General features: G+C 39.6%; 1 protein-coding gene across 1 annotated transcript in view; it reads left to right on the forward strand.

The window, feature by feature from the left end:
- Positions 1 to 24,992, forward strand: part of LOC147723050 (uncharacterized) — a 555,558-nt gene that overhangs the window by 170,063 nt on the left and 360,503 nt on the right. The window contains exon 2 of the mRNA XM_086966920.1: positions 23,249 to 24,964. Coding sequence (XP_086823046.1) covers positions 23,249 to 24,964 — 1,716 coding nt within the window. The remainder of the gene's footprint in view (positions 1 to 23,248; positions 24,965 to 24,992) is intronic.

A 24,992-nucleotide genomic window follows, 5' to 3' on the forward strand; every position in this document is an offset into this window, starting at 1 on the left:
ATTGTACTTGATTGACTGTGATGTCACAAACATTTGTGCGGATCTAGATTGTGTTAAGGAATACAATAGGTTAAGAAGAGAGTATGCGCCACATTTGCCTCAATATCCTTTGTTTGAGAAACGTGTGGTAGGCCAGAAACGTAGAAATATCAGTAATAGTAGGGAGGTTGTTGCAAAAAGACTAAAAGTCAATGAACCGAAAGTTGTTAGCAGAAAGAAAGTGGATTCTGTTGAAGATGTTGTCGGTTTTCAATTTGAAAACAGTTCTGGTGTCAACTGCTATGCAAATGTAGTGGTTAATGTTCTCTTTTCACTAGAGAGTTTAAAAGAACAGATTGTGTTCAATTCGGAACAAAGTTTATGCTGCTTGTTGAATTCTGTGTTAGAGAAATGTAGCACTGATCGAACAAAAGTAGAAAGTGTGTCTGAAGTTCGTTATCTGTTAGATGAATGTTCAGGTCAAACAGACTTCTCTGAAAATAATCAGCAAGATTGTCAGGAGTTTTTAATGTATATGCTTGATGTATTGGAAGATGAGGGTGTAGATGTAGATCACCTGTTTGGGCTTTCTTATCAATGGCAGCATGACTGCGAGAACTGTATGGTATCAAGTACTACTAGTGTAGACTCAGAAAGATTTATATATATAACTTTGCCAGACAGTAAATCAGTGTCCTTTAATAAGCTAGTAAATGCAGCGGATCACAACATGGAGTGTAGCCAATGTAAATGTGATATGATGTCAACATTATTTATACGTAGATATAGCCAGTATGTCATTTTAATGATCCAACGTTGTAGGCCTGATGGATCAAAATTGTCAACTTTAATAAAAAAATTTGTGGCTTCTCAGCTGTCAATATCAGGGAGGACTTTTGTAACTGTAGCAATAATCTATCACGATGGTCCATCAACAACATCAGGACATTATACAGCTTACTTAAAGTCTGGAAACGGCTGGTCATTCTGTAATGATTCCGTTGTAACTTTCAAAAAAAAATTGCCGTTTGACCTTAAAAACTCTTACCTGGTGTTTTTAAAACCAAAATTTTAAGTAGAGGGAATGTAAGTCTGCAATGCTGTCTAGATTAAAAATCCAACTATATAAACCTGATGCAAGTAAGTCTGCTTCGTAGTAAGCAGTATCAGTGTCATAGGAAAAGGAGAACATGAGTGACAAAGAAGAGTAAGATATTAGTAGTCCAGGATTGTGAAAATAATCTCAAATATTTTATTTTTGAAAGTTGCGAAAATAGAAAATGTCGGGATTTGATTGGAAGAATTACAAGACTTGCGAATCGCGGCAACATGATTTGGCCTAGTGGAAACATGTGATATAATGAGAGAAGTTTTTTTTCTATGTAACATATTTTACGTATCGATGGAGGTTTTCTTTCAGAAAGTGGCGGGCTGATAATATTTATAGCACAACAGAGTGGATGCTGTTTATAGGAGATCCTTCGACGTCATTGAAAGTAAGTTAATTTTAAGGAGTTTTGAAATCAGATTTCTTAGGTTGTATGGGTTTTTTAAACACAGTCATTTTGATTGTTTTTTTTTTTCCCCGCTGTTACATGATGAATACCTTCAAGTCACTGATTTAAGTGAAATTTGATACATTCTGAGAACAGCAAAAATAAACCATTTAACATGTATAATTAATGTTATGCTTTTTGTCCTTATGATATACATTTAGAAATGTGAGGTACATATGGGTAAGCTGAGTTCTGTAAATATCAATTTTAATGCTTACAGTGCTGTACTTCTGGGTACTGTTTTTTTTAAAAAAAGAAAAGAGGCCTCACCTCAAAGAAAGCTCTTGAAAGCACACATCTTATTTGCATCCTAAAACAATCATTTAAAATGTTAGACACAATTTTATGATGGCTTTACATCTTTTTTGCGCTGCAATTGCATCACTATTGTGAGACATTAGCAGTGCAAAAAAAGCACCATGTTCCAAAATAGGCCTCAGTTCATCAACATCAAGATACAGTTTCTTTAAAATATATATATTTAGGATTGTGTAGGGGACGTAGAGAAGCAGAGACTTCTGTAAATGTCAAAGTTGTTGAAAAACTGTTTGTTCTTGAACCTTTTCCCTTGTCTTTTCTAATTTTTAAATACATGTTTTAATATTTTTGGAAATGTTTGTTCTCTGTTTTACAGATTGAAAGTATGAAAAAATATTTTAAAAAGGTAACAAGAATTATAAGGTAAATGTTTTCTACTCTTTTTACCCGCAATGCACTGCTGATGATGTCACTGACACTATCTCTCATTTACTCTCTATAGCTGTCTTTCTTTTTACATTATTCTCTGTTTACTTCCCTTATACTAACTCTTCTTTTTTTAAAAAAAATATTTTTTTGGTTCGCTTCCAGTTCGCGAACCGGTCAGCGAACTTGAAGCGAACCAAAAGAAATAGAGCTTGCCAGAGTGATAAACATTCTAGCAATTTTATTTGAAAGGGGAGGTAGTTCTGAAAAGAACTTTTTTTTTTTGTTTTTGTTGTTTTTTTTTTTTTTTTTTTTTTCTGAACATTTTTTGATTTTTTTGTATTTTTAGAACAGTTTTATGTTTTTTTTGTGTTTTTTATGGAGGGGAAACAACAAAAAAACAGGCATTGAAAACGGCTCAACAGGAGCAAAAAAAAAATTACTGCTTGGGTGCATTAGGACACTTATGGTTTTCGAACACCATATTAATCAAGTTGACGCTCATGTTCCCATACGACAGCATAGCACCACAGTATATACAAGTAAACTTCATATGTTTGAAATTTGGTTGAATGTTTGGCACAGTTTCCTGTGCCTCTCTTCCTGTCAAAGACATTGTTGAGGTAGATCTGGCCACAGGAGTTGTCGGGGGATTGTCTTGTAGGTCCCTTAACTCAGCCCGGCTGTAGTTTAAGGGATGCCACCTGCTCATATGTCGATGCATAGTATAGTTGCCCATACTATATTTCTTCTCTGTGCCTCTAGACAATCTGTAATCACAGATGAGGCAGGTGGCATATTTAGCATTCACCTTCTTCTCTCCAGGAGGGATGGAGAAAAACTGCCAGATGAAACTTGTTTTTCTCTTAGAAACACGGGGCAACTCTTGGATAAATTGTGGTTGATCTCTATCTTCTTCTTCTTCTTCCTCCTCTTCCTCCTCTCTGTTGGAGGTAAATTGACTTGGTGGTCCTCTCTTCTTATGAGGAGGTGGAGGTGGTGGTGGGGGTGCACCAGCTGCAGCAAGTATGGATGCCATTGTTCAACTCCAGGTAAATGGTCTTTCTCTCACCAAGATGAAAGTCAGAGTGAGGAAAGAAGGAGGGGTTTACATGATTTGGGAAAAGCAAAAGTTCTGAACCAATGAAAAGTGTTATTTTTAGGTCACATGACCTAGTCATACATCATTTGGAAACCAAAAGTGAAATGAACCAATGAAAAGTTTGATAAACAAGTCACATGACCTGTTCCGCTTACGTTACGCGGTGCGTGCCGCGTCCCGGATCGCTTCCGGTTCGCGGTCCGGAGCACTTCCGGGAGCGCTAACGCAGCGCGTCATTAGACGCATTACGCGACAACGTGATACGTCACGCTTCCGCGACGCGTCACAGTTCTGCTAACGTAACGTTGACCGGTTCGCGGACTAGGTCGCGGCATCAAGATGAGCTAACGGAAAGCTTCCCGGTTCGCGAACTAGAAGCGAAGAAAAAAAATATTAAAAAAAAAATTATTAATAAAGATCTAAAATATATTTTAAGATTTAAAGAAGAATACATTTTACAGCTACAGATGTTAGCTTTTAAAAAACCAATGAAATTCACAGAAAAAACCATAGGTTATAGACCATATATAGTTAGGAATTTGCATTTACAAAACCTTGAAAATTCACTGAAAAAACCATAGGTTATAGACCATATATAGTTAGGGATTTGCATTTACAAAACCTTATTTTACTCGCATAAAACCATTGAAATTCCATATATAGTTAGTTGCGCTAACTATATATCGCGCACCCGCAATCCACTGCTGATGATGTCACATATTACATCATTCATGACATGGTCAGTGACATCACTGATGACATCACTGATGACAACATCCAGTGACTGTATGTTTCTGTAAAGTGTAAATATGTCTTACATATTGAAGAATGAGTGGATGTATAAGTGTCTGGATGAAGGATTTAGTAGGTGCATGACTGACTGTATGAGTGAGTGATTAAATGTGTCTCACTGAGTGCATGGGTTAGTGACTAAACTGTCTTAATTTGTGCATCACTATGTCTGTTGTTCTGTAAACTGCTGCATGTGTTGATAAGTACCTATATGAGTAACTATATGGGATATTGATTGGTTGCCCAAGTATTTGTATGGGAGACTGAGTGTGTGTGTGGGTGGCTGGGAGGTGTATGACTCTGTGCATAGATGTGTGAGCAGTTGATTCACTAGATGTATGGGTTCAAAAGTGCATGTGGAAACAGCTGTATGGGCGGTTGACTGTGTGCATGAGTGTATTGGTGAGTGAATGGATATCTCAGTGCTACATGTCAAAGTAAGTACATATGTAAAACACAGTACATGTGAGAGTTGACATATATAAATAACTGTGCATAAGAGCCAGTGAATGTGTGAGTGGCTGTATGGATCATTGTGAACTTGTATCAGGGATTGTATAAGAGAGTAAATATGTGTTAGTATATGTTTGAATAAGTAAAGTTTGTATAACTGTATAGTTGAGGAAATGGAGGTGTGATTGATTCTTTGCATGACTGACTAGGTGTGTGAGTAACTCCATGGATGAGTGACAGTCTGTGAGTGTCTGTTTACACTGATTGTATCTAAGGTTATATTAGAGTCTGAACAGGTTCATCGTATTATCACATGAATGATATCATCAGTGATGTGATCAGTAATGTCAAATGAGATGTCATCAGTGATGTCATCAGTGATGTCATTTGAGATGTCATCAGTGATGTCATTTGAGATGTCATCAGTGATGTCATCAGTGATGTCACTGACCATGTCATGAATGATGTAATATGTGACATCATCAGCAGTGGATTGCGGGTGCGCGATATATAGTTAGCGCAACTAACTATATATGGAATTTCAATGGTTTTATGCGAGTAAAATAAGGTTTTGTAAATGCAAATCCCTAACTATATATGGTCTATAACCTATGGTTTTTTCAGTGAATATATATATATATATATATATATATGTATATTACCTACTGGCGGTCGCCAGTAGGTATATATAGTTAGGATTTTTTTCCTATGGGATTTTTGAAAATTCTATGTCGAATAACTTTGGCGTTTGTGGACGGAATTGGCTGAATTTTTCCAGAAAATGGCACATTTTGTTTCTGAGTAGCCCCTGAAAATTTGGGGGGGTTTCATCAAGGGGGGGCCGAGAAAAAAGGGGGGTCCCAAAACACGTTTTTAACATTGAGTTTTCCATAGGGCGGTTGGACTCACTTTTAGCTCGAACGGCTGAATGGATTTACACGAAACTTGGCAAAATTGTAGATATGGTGTGCCCGACGTGCCTTTGCTATGTCTCAATATATGTTCTCCAGTGGATTTTGAGAAATTAACGTTTTTAAAAACAGATATATCTGTGACAGTGCTCCGGTTAGCGCCCCGGTTCGCGTACCAGACGCGTAACGGAACTTCACGAAGCGAAGCTGATTGGTTGTCGGGTGTCTGTCAACATTCGAAACAGTCCGGAGCGGCCGCCATCTTGTGTCTCGGTAGGATCGAGACCCAAGATGTGGCAAAAACAAAGGGGGAAATGAGCATAAGGGGCAGAGTACATCCTCCCTGACCCCTTAGGTTTGATGAGGGGGCTGTAAAAGGGCCCCGCGGGGCAAAAAAAATAATTATTATCGTTCTTTATGCAGGGGGAGCGCTCGGTACGCGCACCGGGAAGTGGTCCGGGAAGTGTAATATTGGGAAAATAGGATGAAAGAATGTTCAAATATTGTATGTTTATTGATTCTTATTTTTTTTATTTATTTATTTATTTTATTTAAGTACCAACATGTAGGTACAAATGCAGAGTCTAAAAATAAAAATACATTGTTTCCTTTGTAGATATCTTGCAGGTTGTTTCAGAAGTTATTGTGGTATATGGAATTCATAGCGTAGTCTGTCAGGAAAGCAGAAACACCATGGAGGCAGGAGTTGATAAAGAGATGTTAAATACACATTGGAGATGATATAGTGGAAGAAAAGAAGTAACTATGAGCAAAATTAAAGTTGCACAGTATATTTAAAGTCTAATTTAACATTATAATCAATTTGCTACTAGTTTAAAAAATACATATAAAAATGAATATTGTCTCAAACAATTTTTGAATTATTAAATATAAATTTATTTTTCTGATTTGTTTTCAAAATTAAAAAGAACTTCTAATAATTCTTGGTCAGATTGTGTCTGATTTTGAATTAAGAAATCCACAGCTTCAACACTTTGCAGAAGTTCTATGTCCATTGATTCATCAAAGAATTCTGATTCATTATCTGTATCTTGGTTGCATTCTGCAACAATTTCCACATTATTTTTTTGTTCTCCTTCCATTTCTGTGCTGTAAAATGAATTTTAAAAAAATATATCAGTACAGATAGGGCACTGTTGGGTTTAAGTACAGACAGGTAGTTTGGTTTTTTAAACTGTGTTTTTTTCTTTGGGCAGTGTATGGTATCAGACTGGAAGTAGAAATATCAAAACATTTATGTGAAAAAGTCTAAGTCAATTCTTAATTATACAAGCAAGCCTAACTCCATCCATAACTAAAACAGAGAAGTCTATTTTATTCTATAAGTATTACAGAGGGATAGTATATAACTATCAGAAAATGTTTTCCTAATTAACTTAAAGTACAGAACATACTTCAGTTTTTAAAATAACATCTTACCTTTCAAATAGAAGTTTAAGTTCTCAGTTGAAATGCACTTGATATGTACTTCAAGAAGTAGTAGTCAAAATGGCTGTGTTTCTCTCTCTTTCTTTATATATATTCAGGTACATAACCAATCAAATGTCATGAAATAATAGAAGATCTTGAAAGTAGCATTTTGATTGGTTGTCAATTCTAATACTTCATAAGTGTTTTGGTTAGGTAATTTACCTCAGGATATTTAATCAGGCTTACAGCATAATTTTCTCAATGAAATACCATCAAATTTGGGGAAATGGTAGGGACTGCTATGTAGTAGGGGCTATTCTATATTTGATGAAAGTGTCTGTAGTGGTTTTTCTGTAAATTACTTTCCCACCTTTTTTTATTGAGCGCTTACCGGTGCGCTCCCCGGTACGCGAACCGGCAGCGTTCGGGAGTCCTCCATTTTGAGTATTGGTAGAATTGAGACACAAAATGGAGGACAAACAATGTTCGGAATGGGTAGAAGGGGGCACGGTAGACACTTTGTGACCCTCTAGGTTTTCGGAGGGGGGATTAGGATGCTGATACATGCAAAAATAAAAAAAATAAAAAAAATAAAATTTCGCAGGGGGAGCGCCCGGTACGCGCACCAGTAAGCGAACCGGGGAGCGCACTTTGGTGAAAAAAAAAAAAGAAAACATTTTATAGCTTTTGATATTTGCTATTAAAAAACCATTGAAATTCACTGAAAAAACCATAGGTTATAGACCATATATAGTTAGGAATTAGCATTTACAAAACCTTGAAAATTCACTGAAAAAACCATAGGTTATAGACCATATATAGTTAGGGATTAGCATTTACAAAACCTTATTTTACTCGCACAAAACCATTGAAATTCGCATATATAGTTAGTTCCACTAACTATATATGGCGCAACCGCAATCCACTGCTAATGATGGCACATATCACATCATTCATGAAATGGTCAGTGACATCACTGATGACATCCCAAATGACATCACTGATGACATCACTGATGACAACATCCAGTGACTGTATGTTTCTGTAAAGTTAAAATATGTCTTACATATTGAAGAATGAGTGGATGTATAAGTGTCTGGATGAAGGATTTAGTAGGTGCAGGACTGACTGTATGAGTGACTGATTAAATGTGTCTCACTGAGTGCATGGGTTAGTGACTAAACTGTCTTAATTTGTGCATCATTATGTCTGTTGTTCTGTAAACTGCTGCATGTGTTGATCAGTAGCTATATGAGTAACTTTATGGGTTATTGATTGGTTGCCCAAGTATTTGTATGGGAGACTGAGTGTGTGTGTGGGTGGCTGGGAGGTGTATGACTCTGTGCATAGATGTGTGAACAGTTGATTCACTAGATGTAGGGGTTCAAAAGTGCATGTGGAAACAGCTGGATGGGCGGTTGACTGTGTGCATGAGCAAATTGGTGAGTGAATGGATAGCCCAGTTCTACATGTCAAAGTAAGTACATATGTAAAACACAATACATGTGAGAGTTGACATATATAAATAACTGTGCATAAGAGCCAGTGAATGTGTGAGTGGCTGTATAGATCATTGTGAACTTCAATCAAGGATTGTATAAAAGAGTAAATATGTGTTAGTATATGTTTGAATAAATAAGGTGTGTATAACTGTATAGTTGAGGAAATAGAGGTGTGATTGAATCTTTGCATGACTGACAAGGTGTGTCAGTAACTCCATGGATGAGTAACAGTCTGTGAGTGTCTGTTTACACTGATTGCATCTAAGGTTATATTAGAATCTGAAGAGGTTCATCGTATTATCACTTGAATGATATTATCAGTGATGTGATGAGTAATGTCAAATGAGATGTCATCAGTGATGTCATTTGAGATGTCATCAGTGATGTCATCAGTGATGTCACTGACCATGTCATGAATGATGTAATATGTGACATCATTAGCAGTGGATTGCGGGTGCGCGATATATAGTTAGTGGAACTAACTATATATGCGAATTTCAATGGTTTTGTGCGAGTAAAATAAGGTTTTGAAAATGCTAATCCCTAACTATATATGGTCTATAACCTATGGTTTTTTCAGTGAAAATATATATATATAGTCCCCGAACAGAACAAAGGTTACAGAGACGTTATAGTTAGGAAATAGAAATAGACCTGATGTGGGTAAATAGGTGTCTCACTGGGTGAATAAGTGTCTGAGTGGGTGTGTGAGTCTCTGAGTGGGTGCACCAGTATCTGAGTGAGTGTCTCAGTGGGTCTGTGAGTAGGTATGAGAGTGAGTGGGGTTGTGAGTGGCTCCATGTGTGTGAGTCAGTCTGTAAGAAAGTAAATGAGTGTCTGAGTGGGTCTGTGGGTGGGTGTGTGGATCTGTGAGTGGGTACATGAGTATCTGAGTGGGTGTCCAAGTGGGTGCACGATTATCTGAGTGGGTCTGTGAATGGACGCATGAGTGTCTAAGTAAATCTGTGAGTGGGCGTGTGAGTGTCTGAGTGGGTCTGTGAGTGAGTGCATTAGTTTCTGAATGGGTTTGTGAGAAAGTGTATGAGTGCCTCATTGGGTCTATGAGTGGGTGCCTGAGTCTCTGAGTGGGTCTGTGAGTAGATGTGGGAGTGTCTGAGTACTCTCTGTTTTGCCCTCTACTGCTCTGGTTTGCCTTTTCTGCTTATTTTTTGCTCTCTGTTTTTTCCTTTTCTGCTCATTTTTCTGCCCTCTGATTTGCCTTTTATAAGTCCTGGGGACCACCACCTCAAGAGGGATTTACTGATATTAAGGAGGGGGGTACGTGGACCCCACTTCATTAAGCTTCAAGAGCCCCAGGGCCCTCAATCTCCCCGGGGCTTAATTTGAAGCAAAGGAGGGGGCTGCACGGACCTCCCCTCTTGGGGCTTTAATATGCCCGGGGACCACAACCTCCGTTGCGGTAACTAAAAAAGTATGCAGGGGCCGTGTAGATCTCCCTGGGCCCCGAGGACCATCACCTCCCCAGGGCCAAATACATTCTTTAAAGTGGGAGAGGGGCTGCATGACCCCCTTGTCCGGCCACATAAGCCCTGGGCATCCCATTCCGGGGGCCGGCCTTAACTCAATGGGGGAGGGGTGCCTTGCGGCACCCTCGCCAGTCCAATTTTGGCCCCGGGGCCCGGCTTGTATCCCTGGGTGTCCCAGCCAGGCACCCAGTATGCCGGATAGGGACCGCAGAGGGAGCCTCAAGGCCCCTGTGGTCCCAGCTGGCTCCCCACCTCTTGAGGAAGCTGGCACTGCTATTGCACACAGGAAGCTGCTGGAAATGCAGCTCCCTGTGTGCAAGAGCAAAAGTTTGATCTCTTTCCCTTCACGCATTTCTGTGGGCAGGAAAAGAGATGAAAATTATGCTTCCAGTGGGAGGGAGCACTTTTGTCAAAGCTCATGTCAAGTCAGAGCAAACAGCTATGTTCCGGGAGTGGGCACCTGGGACATTGCAGGATCAGGACCTATCTTTTTAAAATGCCCCAGGACCTGTCCCACCTGAGGGCTTTTTCAAAACAAGTGCGGGAGCCCGCACTTGTTTTTAATCTTTTTTTTTTTCTGTGGATGCAAAAGTTTTGCAAAGCAGTCTTATTAGTTCACAAAACAATAAGTTTTAACAAAACGGGGGGGCAGTCTCCTTCTTCTGCTGTGACTGGTTGCTTCTTGGCCATACTTCTTTTCTAAGGTTGTTCCCCTTGAAATTTAAGAATGTCCACCAACCATCGGAGAATGTTTAGAACGTCTGCCTCAAAAAAGGTTTTAAAAAAAAGAAAAAAGAAACGCAGTAACTGCAGTGCAGTATGTCAAGGGACAGCTTAGTGCTACCTTCACCACACCCGTGAAACTTCTTTCCTTTAGTGCGGTTGTTAATGTGTGCTTCCTGTCCACCAGCAGAGTATTGCAAATATATTTAGGATGAAACTTGCCTGTGGCCATGACCCCTCCTGGGAAGTGGCAGTGGGTACACGATGGGCTCTTCTTCTGGGATACTAGCGATGACAGTGGGGCTCTCATCAAGCTGGCATGCAGTTGGATTTCCTGCTCTGGTTCCGTCGTCCTCGTAGTTTCAGCTCTGGTCTTCCTCCGTCCTTCAGGCAGCTTCCTGGCAACACACGGCTTGCGCTGCGTCTCATCTCTCTTTTCCAAGGTCTCGGGTCTCTCCCTGAGCTCCTCCTTCCGGATGTTGTCCGCGCCTTCAGTTGAACATACTGCATATGCTGGTACTCTAACCTCCCATTTGTCAAACTCATCATTGGCCACCATGTTGCCTTCCTGAAAGGCGGCCAGTGCCCTATTTTATTGTTATAACATGAAAATGGCAACTTTCAAATGGTTATGAAAAGAAAATGCAAACTTTCTAAAAGTGACCTTTTCAGAATTATGATCTGAAATCTGCTTTACCATTAAGAGGATTTTAAATGACAATATATTTGAGTGTAAACACCATTTCCTATCTTCTCTTAAACTGTCGTTCTCATGTATTAAGTGTAATAAGGTAACTCAATGTTATTCTGTGGGTGAGATAGGCCTTGCAATGGTGATAAATGACTTTAGGGGGTTTTCAATACCAGGCATGGAAAACTTTAACCTACATGTCCCACTTTTTAAATATGATGCTCCCTAACCACCCATGAGACTTTAGGACCTACATAAGGATGATTTATAAGTATTAACAAGCATTGGCATAGCCAATAGGTCTCTCCTTTGTGACTATGCAAGTGTTTACCCTGCAGCACATTATTCTGGGCGCTGTACACGGATGAATTCATTAACCCCTTACACCCCAAACGCCTCTGCAAATGGATGCAGCAGCTACAAGAGTGGTCTTAATTTGCAGTGGTTTATTATGTCATTTGTTCCTAGTTCTCCTTTTAATGTGTTTGAATTAATAAAGATGTACAGGCCTTCTTCCGGAAAATCAGGTTGAGGAAATTCTTTGCAGACAAAGAGACACCACCTAATAATAACATCTCTGGCTTTTGACCCACCTCTGTATTTACACCCACACTGGATCAGGTTCGTCTCGAGGTGGCCATATTTGAGAAAAGTGTTTATGCCAAAATTCAAAATATGACAACATTTGTTCCCAAACCTGCCTATAACTTGAACTATGACGAGTATCAAGCCCTCAAAAAGTTATCCTCTGACCACACGCTCACCGTGAAACGGAGCGACAAGGGTGGGTGGAATGCGGTTGTTGGCAGCCTTAATTATAAGGAACAAATCCTTTCCATGCTCAACCATCCTGAACATTACCATAAAGTGACATCCTATCCATCCGAAAGGATTAAAACTGAGATCTTTAATGTCACACATGCCGCCCTTCAATGAGGCTCTATTTGTGACCAAGAATTTGAATTCTTTAACAAAACTTTTTTCAAAATCACAGTCTTATACGGGGTACCCAAAATGCATAAAAATCAGCAAACTCCCCCCTACCGACCCATAGTGTCCACCATTGGATCGCTTACAGAACCCCTGTCCACATTTGTCGAGCTTGTCTCTTACCTATCATCTGTCGGCTACCAGCCTATGTTTGAGACACTGGTCATCTCATCACCAAGATTGAGGGCCTTGAGTTCAATACTGATACTTATATACTCGTCTCGATGGACATCGAGGCATTGTATTCTAATATTCCCCAGCAAGGGGCCCTGGAAGCCGTCAAGAAAATGCTGGATGGTTCAGATTGTGCATTGGAAAAACTATTCATTCTGGAATGTCTGGCAATTGTTTTCAAATAAAATTACTTTGAGTTTGACAAAGTTACATACCAACAAGTGCTTGGCATAAGTATGGGTGCGGCTTGTGCCCCATATGTGGCAAATGCATATATGGGAGCCTTCGAAGAAAGATTTATTTTCAATGAGATTGCTCCCTTTTTCAAAAATGTTACCAACTACAATTGTTTCATTGACAATATCTTTTTTATTTGGAAGGGCCCACAGGACCAACTCAATGAATTCCTCTTGTGGATCAACCTTTGTGACACACATCTTAAATTCACTGCCAACACCAGCACCACCAGAATTGAATTTTTGGATGTATGGATCCAAACTAACAATCAGCAAATTGAAGTCTCTCTCTACACCAAACCGACTGCCCGTAACACTCTACTCCTCTACGACAGTTTTCATCCGCAGAGCCAGAGAAATAGTATTCCATTCGGCCAGTTCCTTAGGCTCCGCCGTAATTGTACGGATATCAACAACTTTGAAATCCATGCCTCTTAACTCAAAAACAAACTCCTGGAAAGGGGTTACCCACACAGACTGATAAGGGAGTCCTATAAAAGGGCCAAATACTACAATAGTGAAGCCCTCCTGAGCCCCAAAGACAAAAAGGAGGAACTTGTTGTTGTTACCACACACTCCAATTTCAACAATAAACTCAGATCTATTATTAACTCCCAATGGCATATTTTGAATACAGACAAAACAACCGAGCAACTCAAAAAACCTATTTTTGCATTTAGACGAAAGAGAAACCTGAGAAATGCCCTGGTTAGAGCCACCATTCCAGAGACAAAGAAGCATCACTGGCATCAATCTGATCACTGAAAGCCACAGGTGTGGCTGCTGCCACGCTTGTGATCAAGTCATGACTACCCCTGTTCTCACGTGGGGAAAAAGAGAATTTCTATTCAAAGAAATGACTAATTGTCGAACAAAAAATGTCATTTATCTTCTCCTCTGCCCCTGCTCTAAAGGAAATGTTGGCGAGACAGGGAGGGAGTTCAGAACACGTTTTTCTGAACACAAATCATCTATCAGGAACTCACGACCCGGGGCACCTCTTGTAGCCCACTGGAAAGATATGAAACACTCATTGGAAGATCTTAAATGGCTCATTTTGGAACACATAAAATGCCCCCTACATGGAAATGTTGATGCACTACGTGGCAAAAGAGAAGTGTTTTGGATATTCACCCTTAACACGCCCACCACAGGCCTGAATGAAAATCTACAGTGGGAAAATGCGATCACTTAATCTCACCAGAGATTTCCAATGATGTGAGATTATTCTGTAGTGATCGCCATTTCTCCAATTTCCCCTTTACCAGTCTGCCTTCTATTGCCCAAGTATCTACACATTTAGTTACTAGTCTGTTCTTTACGATCATTGCATTTCCACTCTTAGAAACCAAATTCGAATTCTCCATTTTCCTAGTACTGTTTTATTTTGTCATTTTGGCCCTTTTTTCATTCATTGAATTGCCATTGCGGATTGCTGTTCCTTGCATGTTACAAATTCAGCGCTGTTAATCGATTCATATAACAGCCATTTTCCTGCTACCTTATATCAGCGATTAACACACTAGCCTTAATATATAGTGATCGCTACTGCGATCACTCAAAAAAATTGTTTTCTTTCGCCAGTCTGCTTTTCGTTGCCACAGTTTTTTTATAACTGAAATTAGTCTGTCTTTCATGACCATTGTATCTCCACACTGTATCACTAATTACGAACTTCTCAATTCCTTAGTATTGTTTCTCTATTTTTCGCAAATTTGGTCTTTTTTCCATTAATTGAATTTTTATCGCGAAACGCTTACCTCTTCCTCGCTACAAATACAGTGCTGTTTATCGATCTACATGACCGCCATTTTTTCCGTTACCACATACTTCTGGTTAGCGCTCTAGTTTACCGACACAGTACAAACCTCAGGTGATCTTCATTACAATCCTGCTGAACGGTATTTATTGAAGCACAGTCTCACTGTTTCTAATTGCGTTCCTGGGTGTGGACGCACGCGGAGGCTGCCCGCCACTGAATCGATGTACTCTATGCGCTTTTCCAGCTGAACAGGTATTTGATTTCCGTCTACCCGACAATTTACACTTTTTCTGACCCATTCAATTTATGCTCACTCTAAGTCATTCTCCCTCTGTTTTTTCTTTGCCCCGTAGGTCAGAGCGCCTCTAGGATCCGTGAACTCTTGATCACCAATGCTCAGTTTTTAAATAGAACAACCACACGCGTACCCTCATACGCTTTCAGGTACCAGAACTTTTTCTTTCCTGTGATACCTTGTTACTTGTCAGACGAAAGATTGTTGTCTCGACACTGAACCTCTGGGGTTATTAACCTTTTGGAGCACACGTAGTCTGTCTATTAATAGAATTGCACAATCACTTTTTCTATTTCTCTGATACGTAGCACATTTTTGGAAAAGGAACTCATTACTATGTAGCCTGCCTAACCGTGTTTATGGTTTAGCATTACCCTTTGATCTATGGGTTATTAACCTTTTGGAGCACACGTAGTCTGTCTATTAATAGAATTGCACAATCGCTTTTGCTATTTCTCTTATACGTAGCACATTTTTTAAAAAGGAACTCATTACTATGTAGCCTGCCTAACCGTGTTTATGGTTTAGCATTACCTTTTGATCTATGACTTACTAGCACCAAAACGGGGATACTTTTATAAACATGCTGCTCTTTCCTTCCACCTTAGGAGGATAACTGTGGAATTCTTCCGTTTTACATATTCGATTCTACGTACCAAGAACATTCTAGGACTTCGCTGCACCCCTAACTGCATTCTCTAAATCTGTTTCTTCACTACCAACAGGTATTCTATGCAACTATCTAAATTGAATCGAAATATCATTTTAGTTATTCCATTTTATGTGTAGTATACTTTTAAAAGAGAGAACCCCATACTGTGTTTTTTGTCCAACCACTCCCATGGTTTTGTAGTACCCCTGCTTGCTTTATAAGTCTTTAGCGTCCAAACGGGTATTTATCTTTATAAATACGTTGTTCCTTCCTTCCACTTTAGGAGGACACCTTTTGAATTCCTCCATCTTGCACATTTATTTTCACTATCAAAAGCATACCAGGATTACGCTGCACACCAAACTGGATTCTTCGTACCTGCTTTTACATCACTTACAGGTATGTTATGTAAATCCCTAAGTTGGATGGTCGTTGACTATCAGGAGCTATTTTTCTCTCCTTAGGCCACCTTCCTTACAGATTGTAGATACAACTTGTTCCGGTTTAGGATCCATTAAATGTAAACCCTTGGTGTTTTACTTCCAACAAATAGAAACATGGAACACTGTTGGTTTCTCATCAGCCATCTCCAGAACCCATTTACTTCCTGGAACGCCTTTTTGATAACTATTTTTTGTTATAACCTAATGTAAAGGCTTAGGTTTATTCATGTATTGATTGATTTTAAATGTTTTTTCTCTTCACCATTTTGGGACCTTGTGGTTCTCTTTCAGATTTTTCTTTGATTTAGTATGAATGATGTAAGCCCATGTGTCTGAATATGTATGTTTACACTCTGCCTTGCCCTCATTTGTGACCTAGAACTGTTGTACATAGCTTTTTTATATAATCTTACTTTCTTTGTCATTTTCCCGTTCACACCCACAGATATGCTTCGTCAGCCCTAAATAGAGAATGTGAACAAAAACCTATACTGACTTTGCTTAACAAAATTGGATCTTAAAGACCGTGCAGATCTCTGGATTGAACATATGCGCCCTGATGAAGGACTTTCTTAAATTATTCTCTATTTCCGAAACGTGCGTCGGCGCTTCTTCCCTACTGTATGACGTTCTGATGTTCTGATTGAGTATGATTATATGGTTTGTGTGATAGAGAGTTTTGTGGATGAATGATCAGAATGACTGAACTGTGTGATATGTTTTTAGTGTTTTATTAGTGTTTGGGCTGATGTTTTTCCATGACTGTATAACTTAATGAATTTTCATGCACAAGAAGTTGACCTAAATTTATTTTGGTCCTGAGAATCTTATCAAAAAAATTATTATTTAAAAATACATGTTTCTAAAATTATTTCAGCTGTTCTGTGGGTGACTTTGGTTGATTTCATTAAGTTGGTGTTTCATTCAATTGGAAATGCCCCTTTTCATGTTTTTGTAACATTTATCTTCCCTGGTGGGTTGTTCCCCTTACCTATCTTTTGCTTAGGTTTACAGGGTCCCTCTTCCGTATTTTGGCATTTATTATGTAACCCTACAACAGCTGGTGCTCTGATTACAAATTAAAATTTAAATGATGAATACATTTGGTCAGAAGAAGAGCGTGACTGTCAAAATGCTAATAATAATTCTAAAGACAAGATATGTGCAACGTAGAAGCCAGGCGGCTACTCAATAATCTTAAAGGCAAGCAAACGAAATGCAGAAGAAGACTCATGCAGTGTCTAAAGTAAACCATCTGGTGAAAACAGAACAAGGATTCAATTTGAAAAGGAGTTGATGCTGAGATTGGTAGCAGACTGCACCCCTGCACCCCAAAAGAAAAGCATGATACTGTTCAACTACTAACGAGCAAAGCATGTTGTTAATAGTCAAACAAATGAAAAAATAGAGTGAAAGCCATAAATATGGCAAATGTAACTTAATAAAACAGTTACTTAAGTTGAGAACAAGCAGCCGTTGTGGTGGCTTTGAGAAAAATGGTTATGTTTTGATAGCATGACCTTATTAATCAAAGAACATGTTCAGTATAAACCCATCAGAAAGTGAATGCTGTTGGTGTGGCACATGAACCTTGCTAAGGCAGAATAAAGAACAAGAGTAAATAAGAAAGAGCCGACGTAATGGCTTCAAGAGAAACGTTTATACTCAGTTGGCGTGATTTAATTGATTGAAGAACACGTTTAGTATAAATCTATCAAACCAGAAAAACACCAGCCATCTTTAAGGTCATACAATGGTGTAATGGAGGCTATATTAAAGGCAACGCCAAAATACAGGAAAAACAAAAGCCAAAGACTTCCTTTTTGGGTAATCTATGTCATACGGAGACTAAATCTCAGATCGGCAAAACAGTCACTAAGTGTTTACCCATACAGCACATTATCCTGGGTCCTGTATACGGACGAGTTCATTAACCCCTTACACCCCCACCCACCCCCGCAAAAGGATGAGGCAGCCACAAGAGTGGACTAAATTTGCAATGGTTTCTTTGTTACAGTGAATAATTTGGCTATTCATATTATTTAAAAAGCAGGAAATAAATGCACACGAGAGACACTATTCCAACTACACCTTAGAAGAAGGACTAAACATGTGGAATCCCTTCACCACACACACACACACTAGAGAATAGCTCATCCCCGAGCTTGCAGGGAAAAGCCAGTGCAACCTACCTGAAATTACCATAACATTACTTGTACAAACTGTGATGGCCACCAGCAGCTAGATTGTATAATCGTGACATCCATAATGGAACAGGAAGGCTAGCTATACATAACATTAACCAGCACCTAACAAGTTATATCCTTAAAGATAAGCGGTGTGCATCTGTGCAATGTATCTACTGTTGGGCTAATTGGTCCAGGTCATATATACATACAATGAGCAACAAGTGGTGTGCGTTTGTGCCATGCGTTAGAAGTGAAAGGGCTAGTTCAATGAGTTACAGTTACTGCGGGCTTAGCCTCTTAAGTGCTGCGCCTATACCAGCGGCCGACGGCACCACTACCTCGGGAGTGCTGCCGTCGGCCGTTGGACGTTCCAGCTGCACCTGCGCAATGGAACGTTCAGCACTGGAGCTGGACGTTCCAAAGCAGCTAAGGTGTTAATAAGCGAAGCACGTCCGCGCAAATCCTCAAAACTGCTGTTAGTGAAATGCTGCGCCTTCACACTAAAATAGGAGTACCAAGTTAGCATTTCTTATATCTTGTGGTACGTATCCACGGGGTAGTTGCAGTGAGTGCCATTAAATTATGCCTAAAAGATTTTCACATCCATGGTATATTATTTATCTGTAGCCCGCTGTGTCAAACAAACGGGACTCCGATGAGCTGCTCACAAAGGACTGCTCTGGCGAGACAAAACGGCAATCAGAGTGCCGACTTCGGACGGACAGTAGCCAAAGTTGCAACCAAGGCTAAATAAATTAAAAACTAGTGAGCCGAAACTAAACATATGATCGAATTGTGAAAATGGGGGACAAATGCAAACTATTCACCAAAGGAATTTCGAAAGGTAGAGGAAGGAACCATTGAAAAGCGATGTGTGTGCTGAAAGGCCATAGAGAAGATACAACATGTCTCGAGAGACACTGCATGCGCTGCCTAGGCTTGCCCTAAACAGAAAGCTTTAGGCCTGGCAAAAGTTTTATTTGGCCAGGTCAAAATAACAGTTTAAAGCTGCACTATAGGCCGCAGAGGCAAGCCTGCGATGTTTTGAAAAGCTACTTTGTGGGTGGCACAATGAGTGTATTTTCAGTTCAGTTCAAACAAAGTTTATTTAGACCATTTAGTCTTTAAACTACAGCTTATACAATAATCTTAATTGCAACCATATGATCCTTAAAACTTCATTCCTAAAAAATTTAAAACAGTAATATTTAATTTTAGATAGCGATACACTTTTTTGCACTTAAGCCTCTAATGAATTAGGAAAGTTATATACACACTGCATATATTTCGCAATGGCTATCGCAGAATCTAAATTTTCCATATCTTCAAGAAGCTCCCATACTTGCAAGCGCGCCTTTACATCATACTTTAAAAAAATCAGACGAAGAAATAAATTACGTAAATTAAAAAAAAATCGACAATTCAATAAAATGTGTAAAATGTTACATTTCATCCCCAACTCATACATGCATTTGCCATCGGGTTGCATTAGGCCTGATTTTATTGCACTATTTGTTACAGCCGGATTTATTCCAATTCTTATCCTTAGAACTTTCATTCTTAACCATCGATTTGATAATATATCAATGTAGGACTAACTTATATCTTTCTCCCAGCTTTTGCTCATACATTTTACAGAATCTTTCTGACTGAAATACTCTCGGTCTATTGCTCTTGACAGTTCTTTTTTCTGCCTTTTGAGTACGCTCTTTATTACAATGATCTGCAATGTCTTCGGATGAATGTTCACCTTCAGGTGGTCACAGATCGTCTGAAGTTTGCTTCTTGTGGCTTTAGCCCATTTTAGCTCACTAACTTGGATCTCTTTCATACACCATTGAGATACCTTTGTGACCTCCTCACGACCCATCGATTCCAAAATCTAAGAAGACTTTGTTGCACCTGTGTATTCCATGCTATCAGTCCTGATTTCAGTCTGATAGCTTGGATCATTGTCGAGCTTGGCAGGGACAATAAAGATTTTAGGAATTTCCCTTCCTCTTTATCCCAAGAGCTTTTACCATCGATACCGAAGATTTCTGAACCATATTGGGAATTGAGGGGGAATCATTGCTATATAGGCCGTCAGTAGAGGTTTATGGGACATATCACCATAACTATGATTGAATCTTTTCAGCCCACAATGAGTCGTCCCGGCCCACTAGCTGCATTTAATTTACAGGCCTGTGTACATGTAGTTGTAATACCATTTACTAGGAGCTTACAAGTAAATTTAATGTTCCGACTAGGTGTAGGCTAATTGCACCATTGTTTTTAGGGAGAAAGCAGAAGCACTTTAGCACTGGTTAGCAATGGTAAAGTGCACAAAGTCCTAAAGACAACAAAAACAAATTCAGAAAAACAGGAGGGGTGAAGCCAAAAAGTCTTGGGGATTACCGTCCAAGGGCTGCAGGTCCAACATGCCTGTTCTCTCAATTGCATACTTTTTTGACAGACATCATTATAAAAACTAGCATTTTTAGAGCAAATTATTCAAAATCCAAACGTGTTATTACAGACAACATATGATAATATTCCATAATCATATGTGTGTTAATAACAACCAAACATTGATTCGATATTTATGATTTCATATTTTTATGCCACTGACAGCATTATTAAGTGATAAGACTTTTAAACGATGCATCCTGATTACATTAGTTATTGTCGTTTTATTCCTAATGAACTCTCATATATACCAATGCATAGAATACGTTTTACAACTAGCTGTTGCATTATAAAACTCCCTCTAATTTAAAAGTATTATTATATTAACATGAAACTATGAATTACGTAAACCTTTGTGATCTATTTCAATAGAAAGGAGATATATTGCATGGAAAAAACTGATCAGTTCATTAAAGTATACGGACTACCTGGAGATAAAAACCAGTATGCTGTGGGAAAAGTAAATCAAATATACAAAAAAAATGAAGGATTCACGCCAGGATCGTGGAGGGAAATTTTCGATGGTAAAACGGTCCAGGAGGCAGGTGAAGGTTTTTCAGTTATTACAGGGGCAGAAAATATTAGAAAGACATTAAATGAAATTGAAGGGCTGAAGCGGACACTTAGGCGCTGATTACAGCTGAGGGGTGATTCCTGAACCCTATTGCACACAGGCATTTGCACAGGGATCGGATTCTGGTTAGCAAGCAAGTTATCACAACTGGCTGTTTTCCTCTGACCGATTTTGGAAGTTCAAACCTGCCTAAATGTATTGGTTGGAAAAGAAAAAAAGCCAAACACTGTGGCATTTAGTTGTTTAAATACTTATGAGGCATTTTATGCATCATTTACAAGTGAAAAAGTTGGAGCTGCAGACATTTACCGCACCCAGTAAAACCTCCCTCCATGGTAATGCTACGTAATAGGTGCAGCAATCTGTCCTCCTCCTTTTTAATAGTGACTTCAGCTGGGTACAAAAATCATGGAAATGATTATGATTTGATTAGCCGCAAGTGGGTGTATTGGAGAGGAAATTGAAGTGAATAATTCTATACAGGCGTGAATGCCCAAAGGCATCTTGACCCTGGGGCCTGCTAAATACAGTACTGAACAAGAGGAGTATGTAAAAGATCATATCACAGGGGGCAAGAAAAACAGCCAGGTTTTCAGATGTTTCCTAAAACAGGACAGGTTTGACTGACATTTGAGATGTAGAAGGGAAGGGTTATGGAACACAAGTTCATAGGTGCCCTGAGGGCTGCACATTATTTGTACTAGTGTGCAAAGAGGAACAGTGTTATTTTTTGCATAATGCGGCCCTTGGTAAGCATCTGGCCAGCTGTCATTTTGTCTTACGTACTTTATTGGCGCAACATGTCTATTGTCTTACTGTTTTTTATGGAAAGCTGAAAAAACACATGTAACTTAAACATAGGAATGTAGGCCCATATTTATCAAGGTTTTGCATGGCCATTGCACCCCGCAAAGGGGTGCAAGGGCGACACAAAACCTATGTGAGATTTCTCAAGCCATGCAAGGCCACCTTGCATGGTCCTGCATGGTTTGATCAATCTAGAGTAACGCAAAGCAGTGCAAATGGCTGCAGTGCATTACTCAGCAGCAGAAAGTCTCCCATGGATGGAGTGTGAGTGTTCCTAAGCATCCATCCATGGATTTTGGCACATTCCCAGATATATCATTAGTGCTAAACCTGCCTCAATATGCAACGCCTCCCCAGGTGAGTTTGTTCCCTCCTTCTACATGTGCTGCATGCTGCCATGCACATAGAGGAAAATGCCTTTCAGAATTGTATCCCTTCTTGCACAAAAACAATCCTGCCTACAACACAGGCACTCTTGCAACATGATGCAAAGGTGCCTGCATTGGTGCTAGGCAGTCGAAAGTGCTCCAGTGCTAGGAACGGACTGAAATGCACAATATAATGGTATATGGCGCATTCCTGCCCTTTCCCCAAGGTAGCTTGCTGCGTTGCAATTTGTGAAAGAATGATAAATCTGCCCTGTAATGTCCACAGTGTCACGATGGTGGAGAAACTTTGCTGTTAAATTCTCTTCCAAATGTGGCACTTTCTCTAGTGCTATTACCGCCAAAAACTACTTCAGGCACTTTATCTTTTTCTTTAACTAACGTTTACAATTAAAAAGAGGTAATCATAAATATTTTGGATTTTTGTAACTTGTATACTATACCACAATGGACATGGCTTTCATAAACGTATTATTTTGCTGGTAATGCAGTCGTGGGAAGTAATGAGAATAACATCTTTTTATCTAGAGTTCTAAGAGAGATGGACTTTGTTATGGAGATTATTGTTGTGCATTAGGGATTCACAAAGATTCAAAAAGATTTGTTTGGGCAAATGAAAAGATCTGCTTGAACATCTCAAATTCACATCAGCCTTCTTAAACTAAATTTATAAAAATTACAACTGAATTAAATTCGGGGGAAGCCAGTGGCATATTCAAGATCTTCAAGCTGCACTTGAGCAAATACAATTCCATGTGCACATGTGCCTTTCTCCAATGCAAACCATTGCCAGCTTCGTATGGGAGGCTGGAGTGAATCTAAGTTGCTCTTATGCATTCCTTAACTTTCTGCAATGCACTTTATGTGAATTGGGCCACAGGTGTTTTGATCAATAAATGACTAAGAACAGAAAAATAAGTGAAAATGTTTTCTCTTGAAGTACTAGTTACTAGGTATACTAAATATATGTTGCTTTTCTAGGTCGGGTAGAAGGAGTATTCCACTATGATCGCCACACAAGATACCAGCTGACGTTTGATGATGCCCTCATGTCATGTAGATTGGATTTTGGTGCTGAAATGGCAAGTTTGGCCCAGCTCCTTGTCGCATACACATCTGGGCTGGAGGAGTGCCGGGCAGGCTGGCTCCTATCAGGAGAAGTTGCTTACCCAAGGATACAGAGAAACTGGAAGTGTGGCGAAAACAAAACTGGCATCGTCTCCTACGGCATCAGGAAGGACCTCTTGGAAAAATGGGATGTGTTTTGCTACAAGCTTGATGATGACTGTTCAATGTACAATAGGACATATCTGGACTCTGTTTCAAGCCATTTGGAAGGAAGTCTGCATAATGCAAGCGTTCCCCCACAGCCAGTGGAGAGACAGTTAGTGAGCCCAACTACAGCTGAACTAAGTCAAGTCACTGTAAAACCAGTCAGTAGTCATGGGGCAACTCTAGGGCCAGGGCCACCCCGGCTAAATGTGCACAATACCTCTTCTACTACTACTATTAGTTCATTTGCCACTGATTCACCACCTGTAGCTAAACTGTACAATGCAGATAATCTCAGTATCATATTTCCCTCTGAAGAAAACATTTCATACAAAGAGCTGCTAACCGAGAAAGTGCAAGATAGCACGCCGCCGGTTATTAATGATTTTGCCACTACAAGAGCTGAAACTGAAAGTCAAAAATCAGTTCCATTTCCCATAAACCTCACTAAAGTTTCCGAAACTGCTTTAAGTGATACTACACTTGGCCTTTTGGAATTCACATCACCTATTATAGAAGATAGACTATTGGCTGAAGTTGTGAGTTCTGAAAAACATTGGTCTGGACACAACAGCATCAAAACTCCACTGTCAAATGCAACTTTTAGTGCTGGAAAGTTCAATATTAAAGGCTCTTCTGACAGCAGCAATTCACAAATCGCTCCATTGCTCCCAACGGCATGGACCATGGGCAATAGGCAAAAATCAGGTTTAGTTACTCCAAGTGAAGAAGTGTGGAAGGCCCCAACTGGGCATGGTGATGTTCAGACTTTTGGTGCCACAAATGACGATGATCGCATCAGTGTGTCAGTGGAAACTAAGTTGGCATTTCTGCCTCAAAGAGCCCAAAGGCTTGAAAAACCTACGAAACTCTCTGTAACAACTAGTCACACAGGCCAGGCGCCAGTTTATGCTACCCAATCACAGAAAGTGGTACCAGATGAGGCAATTACACCCATCTCTTGGTCTTTAAACACAATTAAAGAAAATACTTCAGACTTTCCAAATGCTTCTTCATATATAATGGATATTGGAACAAGTGTTGGACCAATCCCAAGGCAGGAAATTGACTTAAATGACACAGACCAAACTAGTGCAACCACTACAAGCGAACATACTGTTTTCAAAAGTCAAACAACCACTTATTTTGAAATTGACAAGCAAGCCAGATTTCACGTCCTAAACCATGAGTCAACCAGGCATCCCTCACCGTTAACCACCTTCTCTGTTGAAAATTTGCAACTTCCTAGCAGTGCGCGCCAAGAACCAGGAGGTTCAATTATTCCTCTTGTGACTTCTTCTGGAGTTCAGGAACCCAAACCTACTGTAAACACAGAGAAACCCAACAAATCCCTTGCTTCACCAGTCATTAAAACAGAAGCAACTGCTTCCTTTAAACTTCCTTCATCTTTGCATGAGCCTTTAGGTAAGCCCATCTCTTACAATCTATTTTC

Source organism: Lissotriton vulgaris, chromosome 4_1 (genome assembly GCF_964263255.1).
Source record: "Lissotriton vulgaris chromosome 4_1, aLisVul1.2, whole genome shotgun sequence".
NCBI classification, from domain to species: domain Eukaryota; kingdom Metazoa; phylum Chordata; class Amphibia; order Caudata; family Salamandridae; genus Lissotriton; species Lissotriton vulgaris.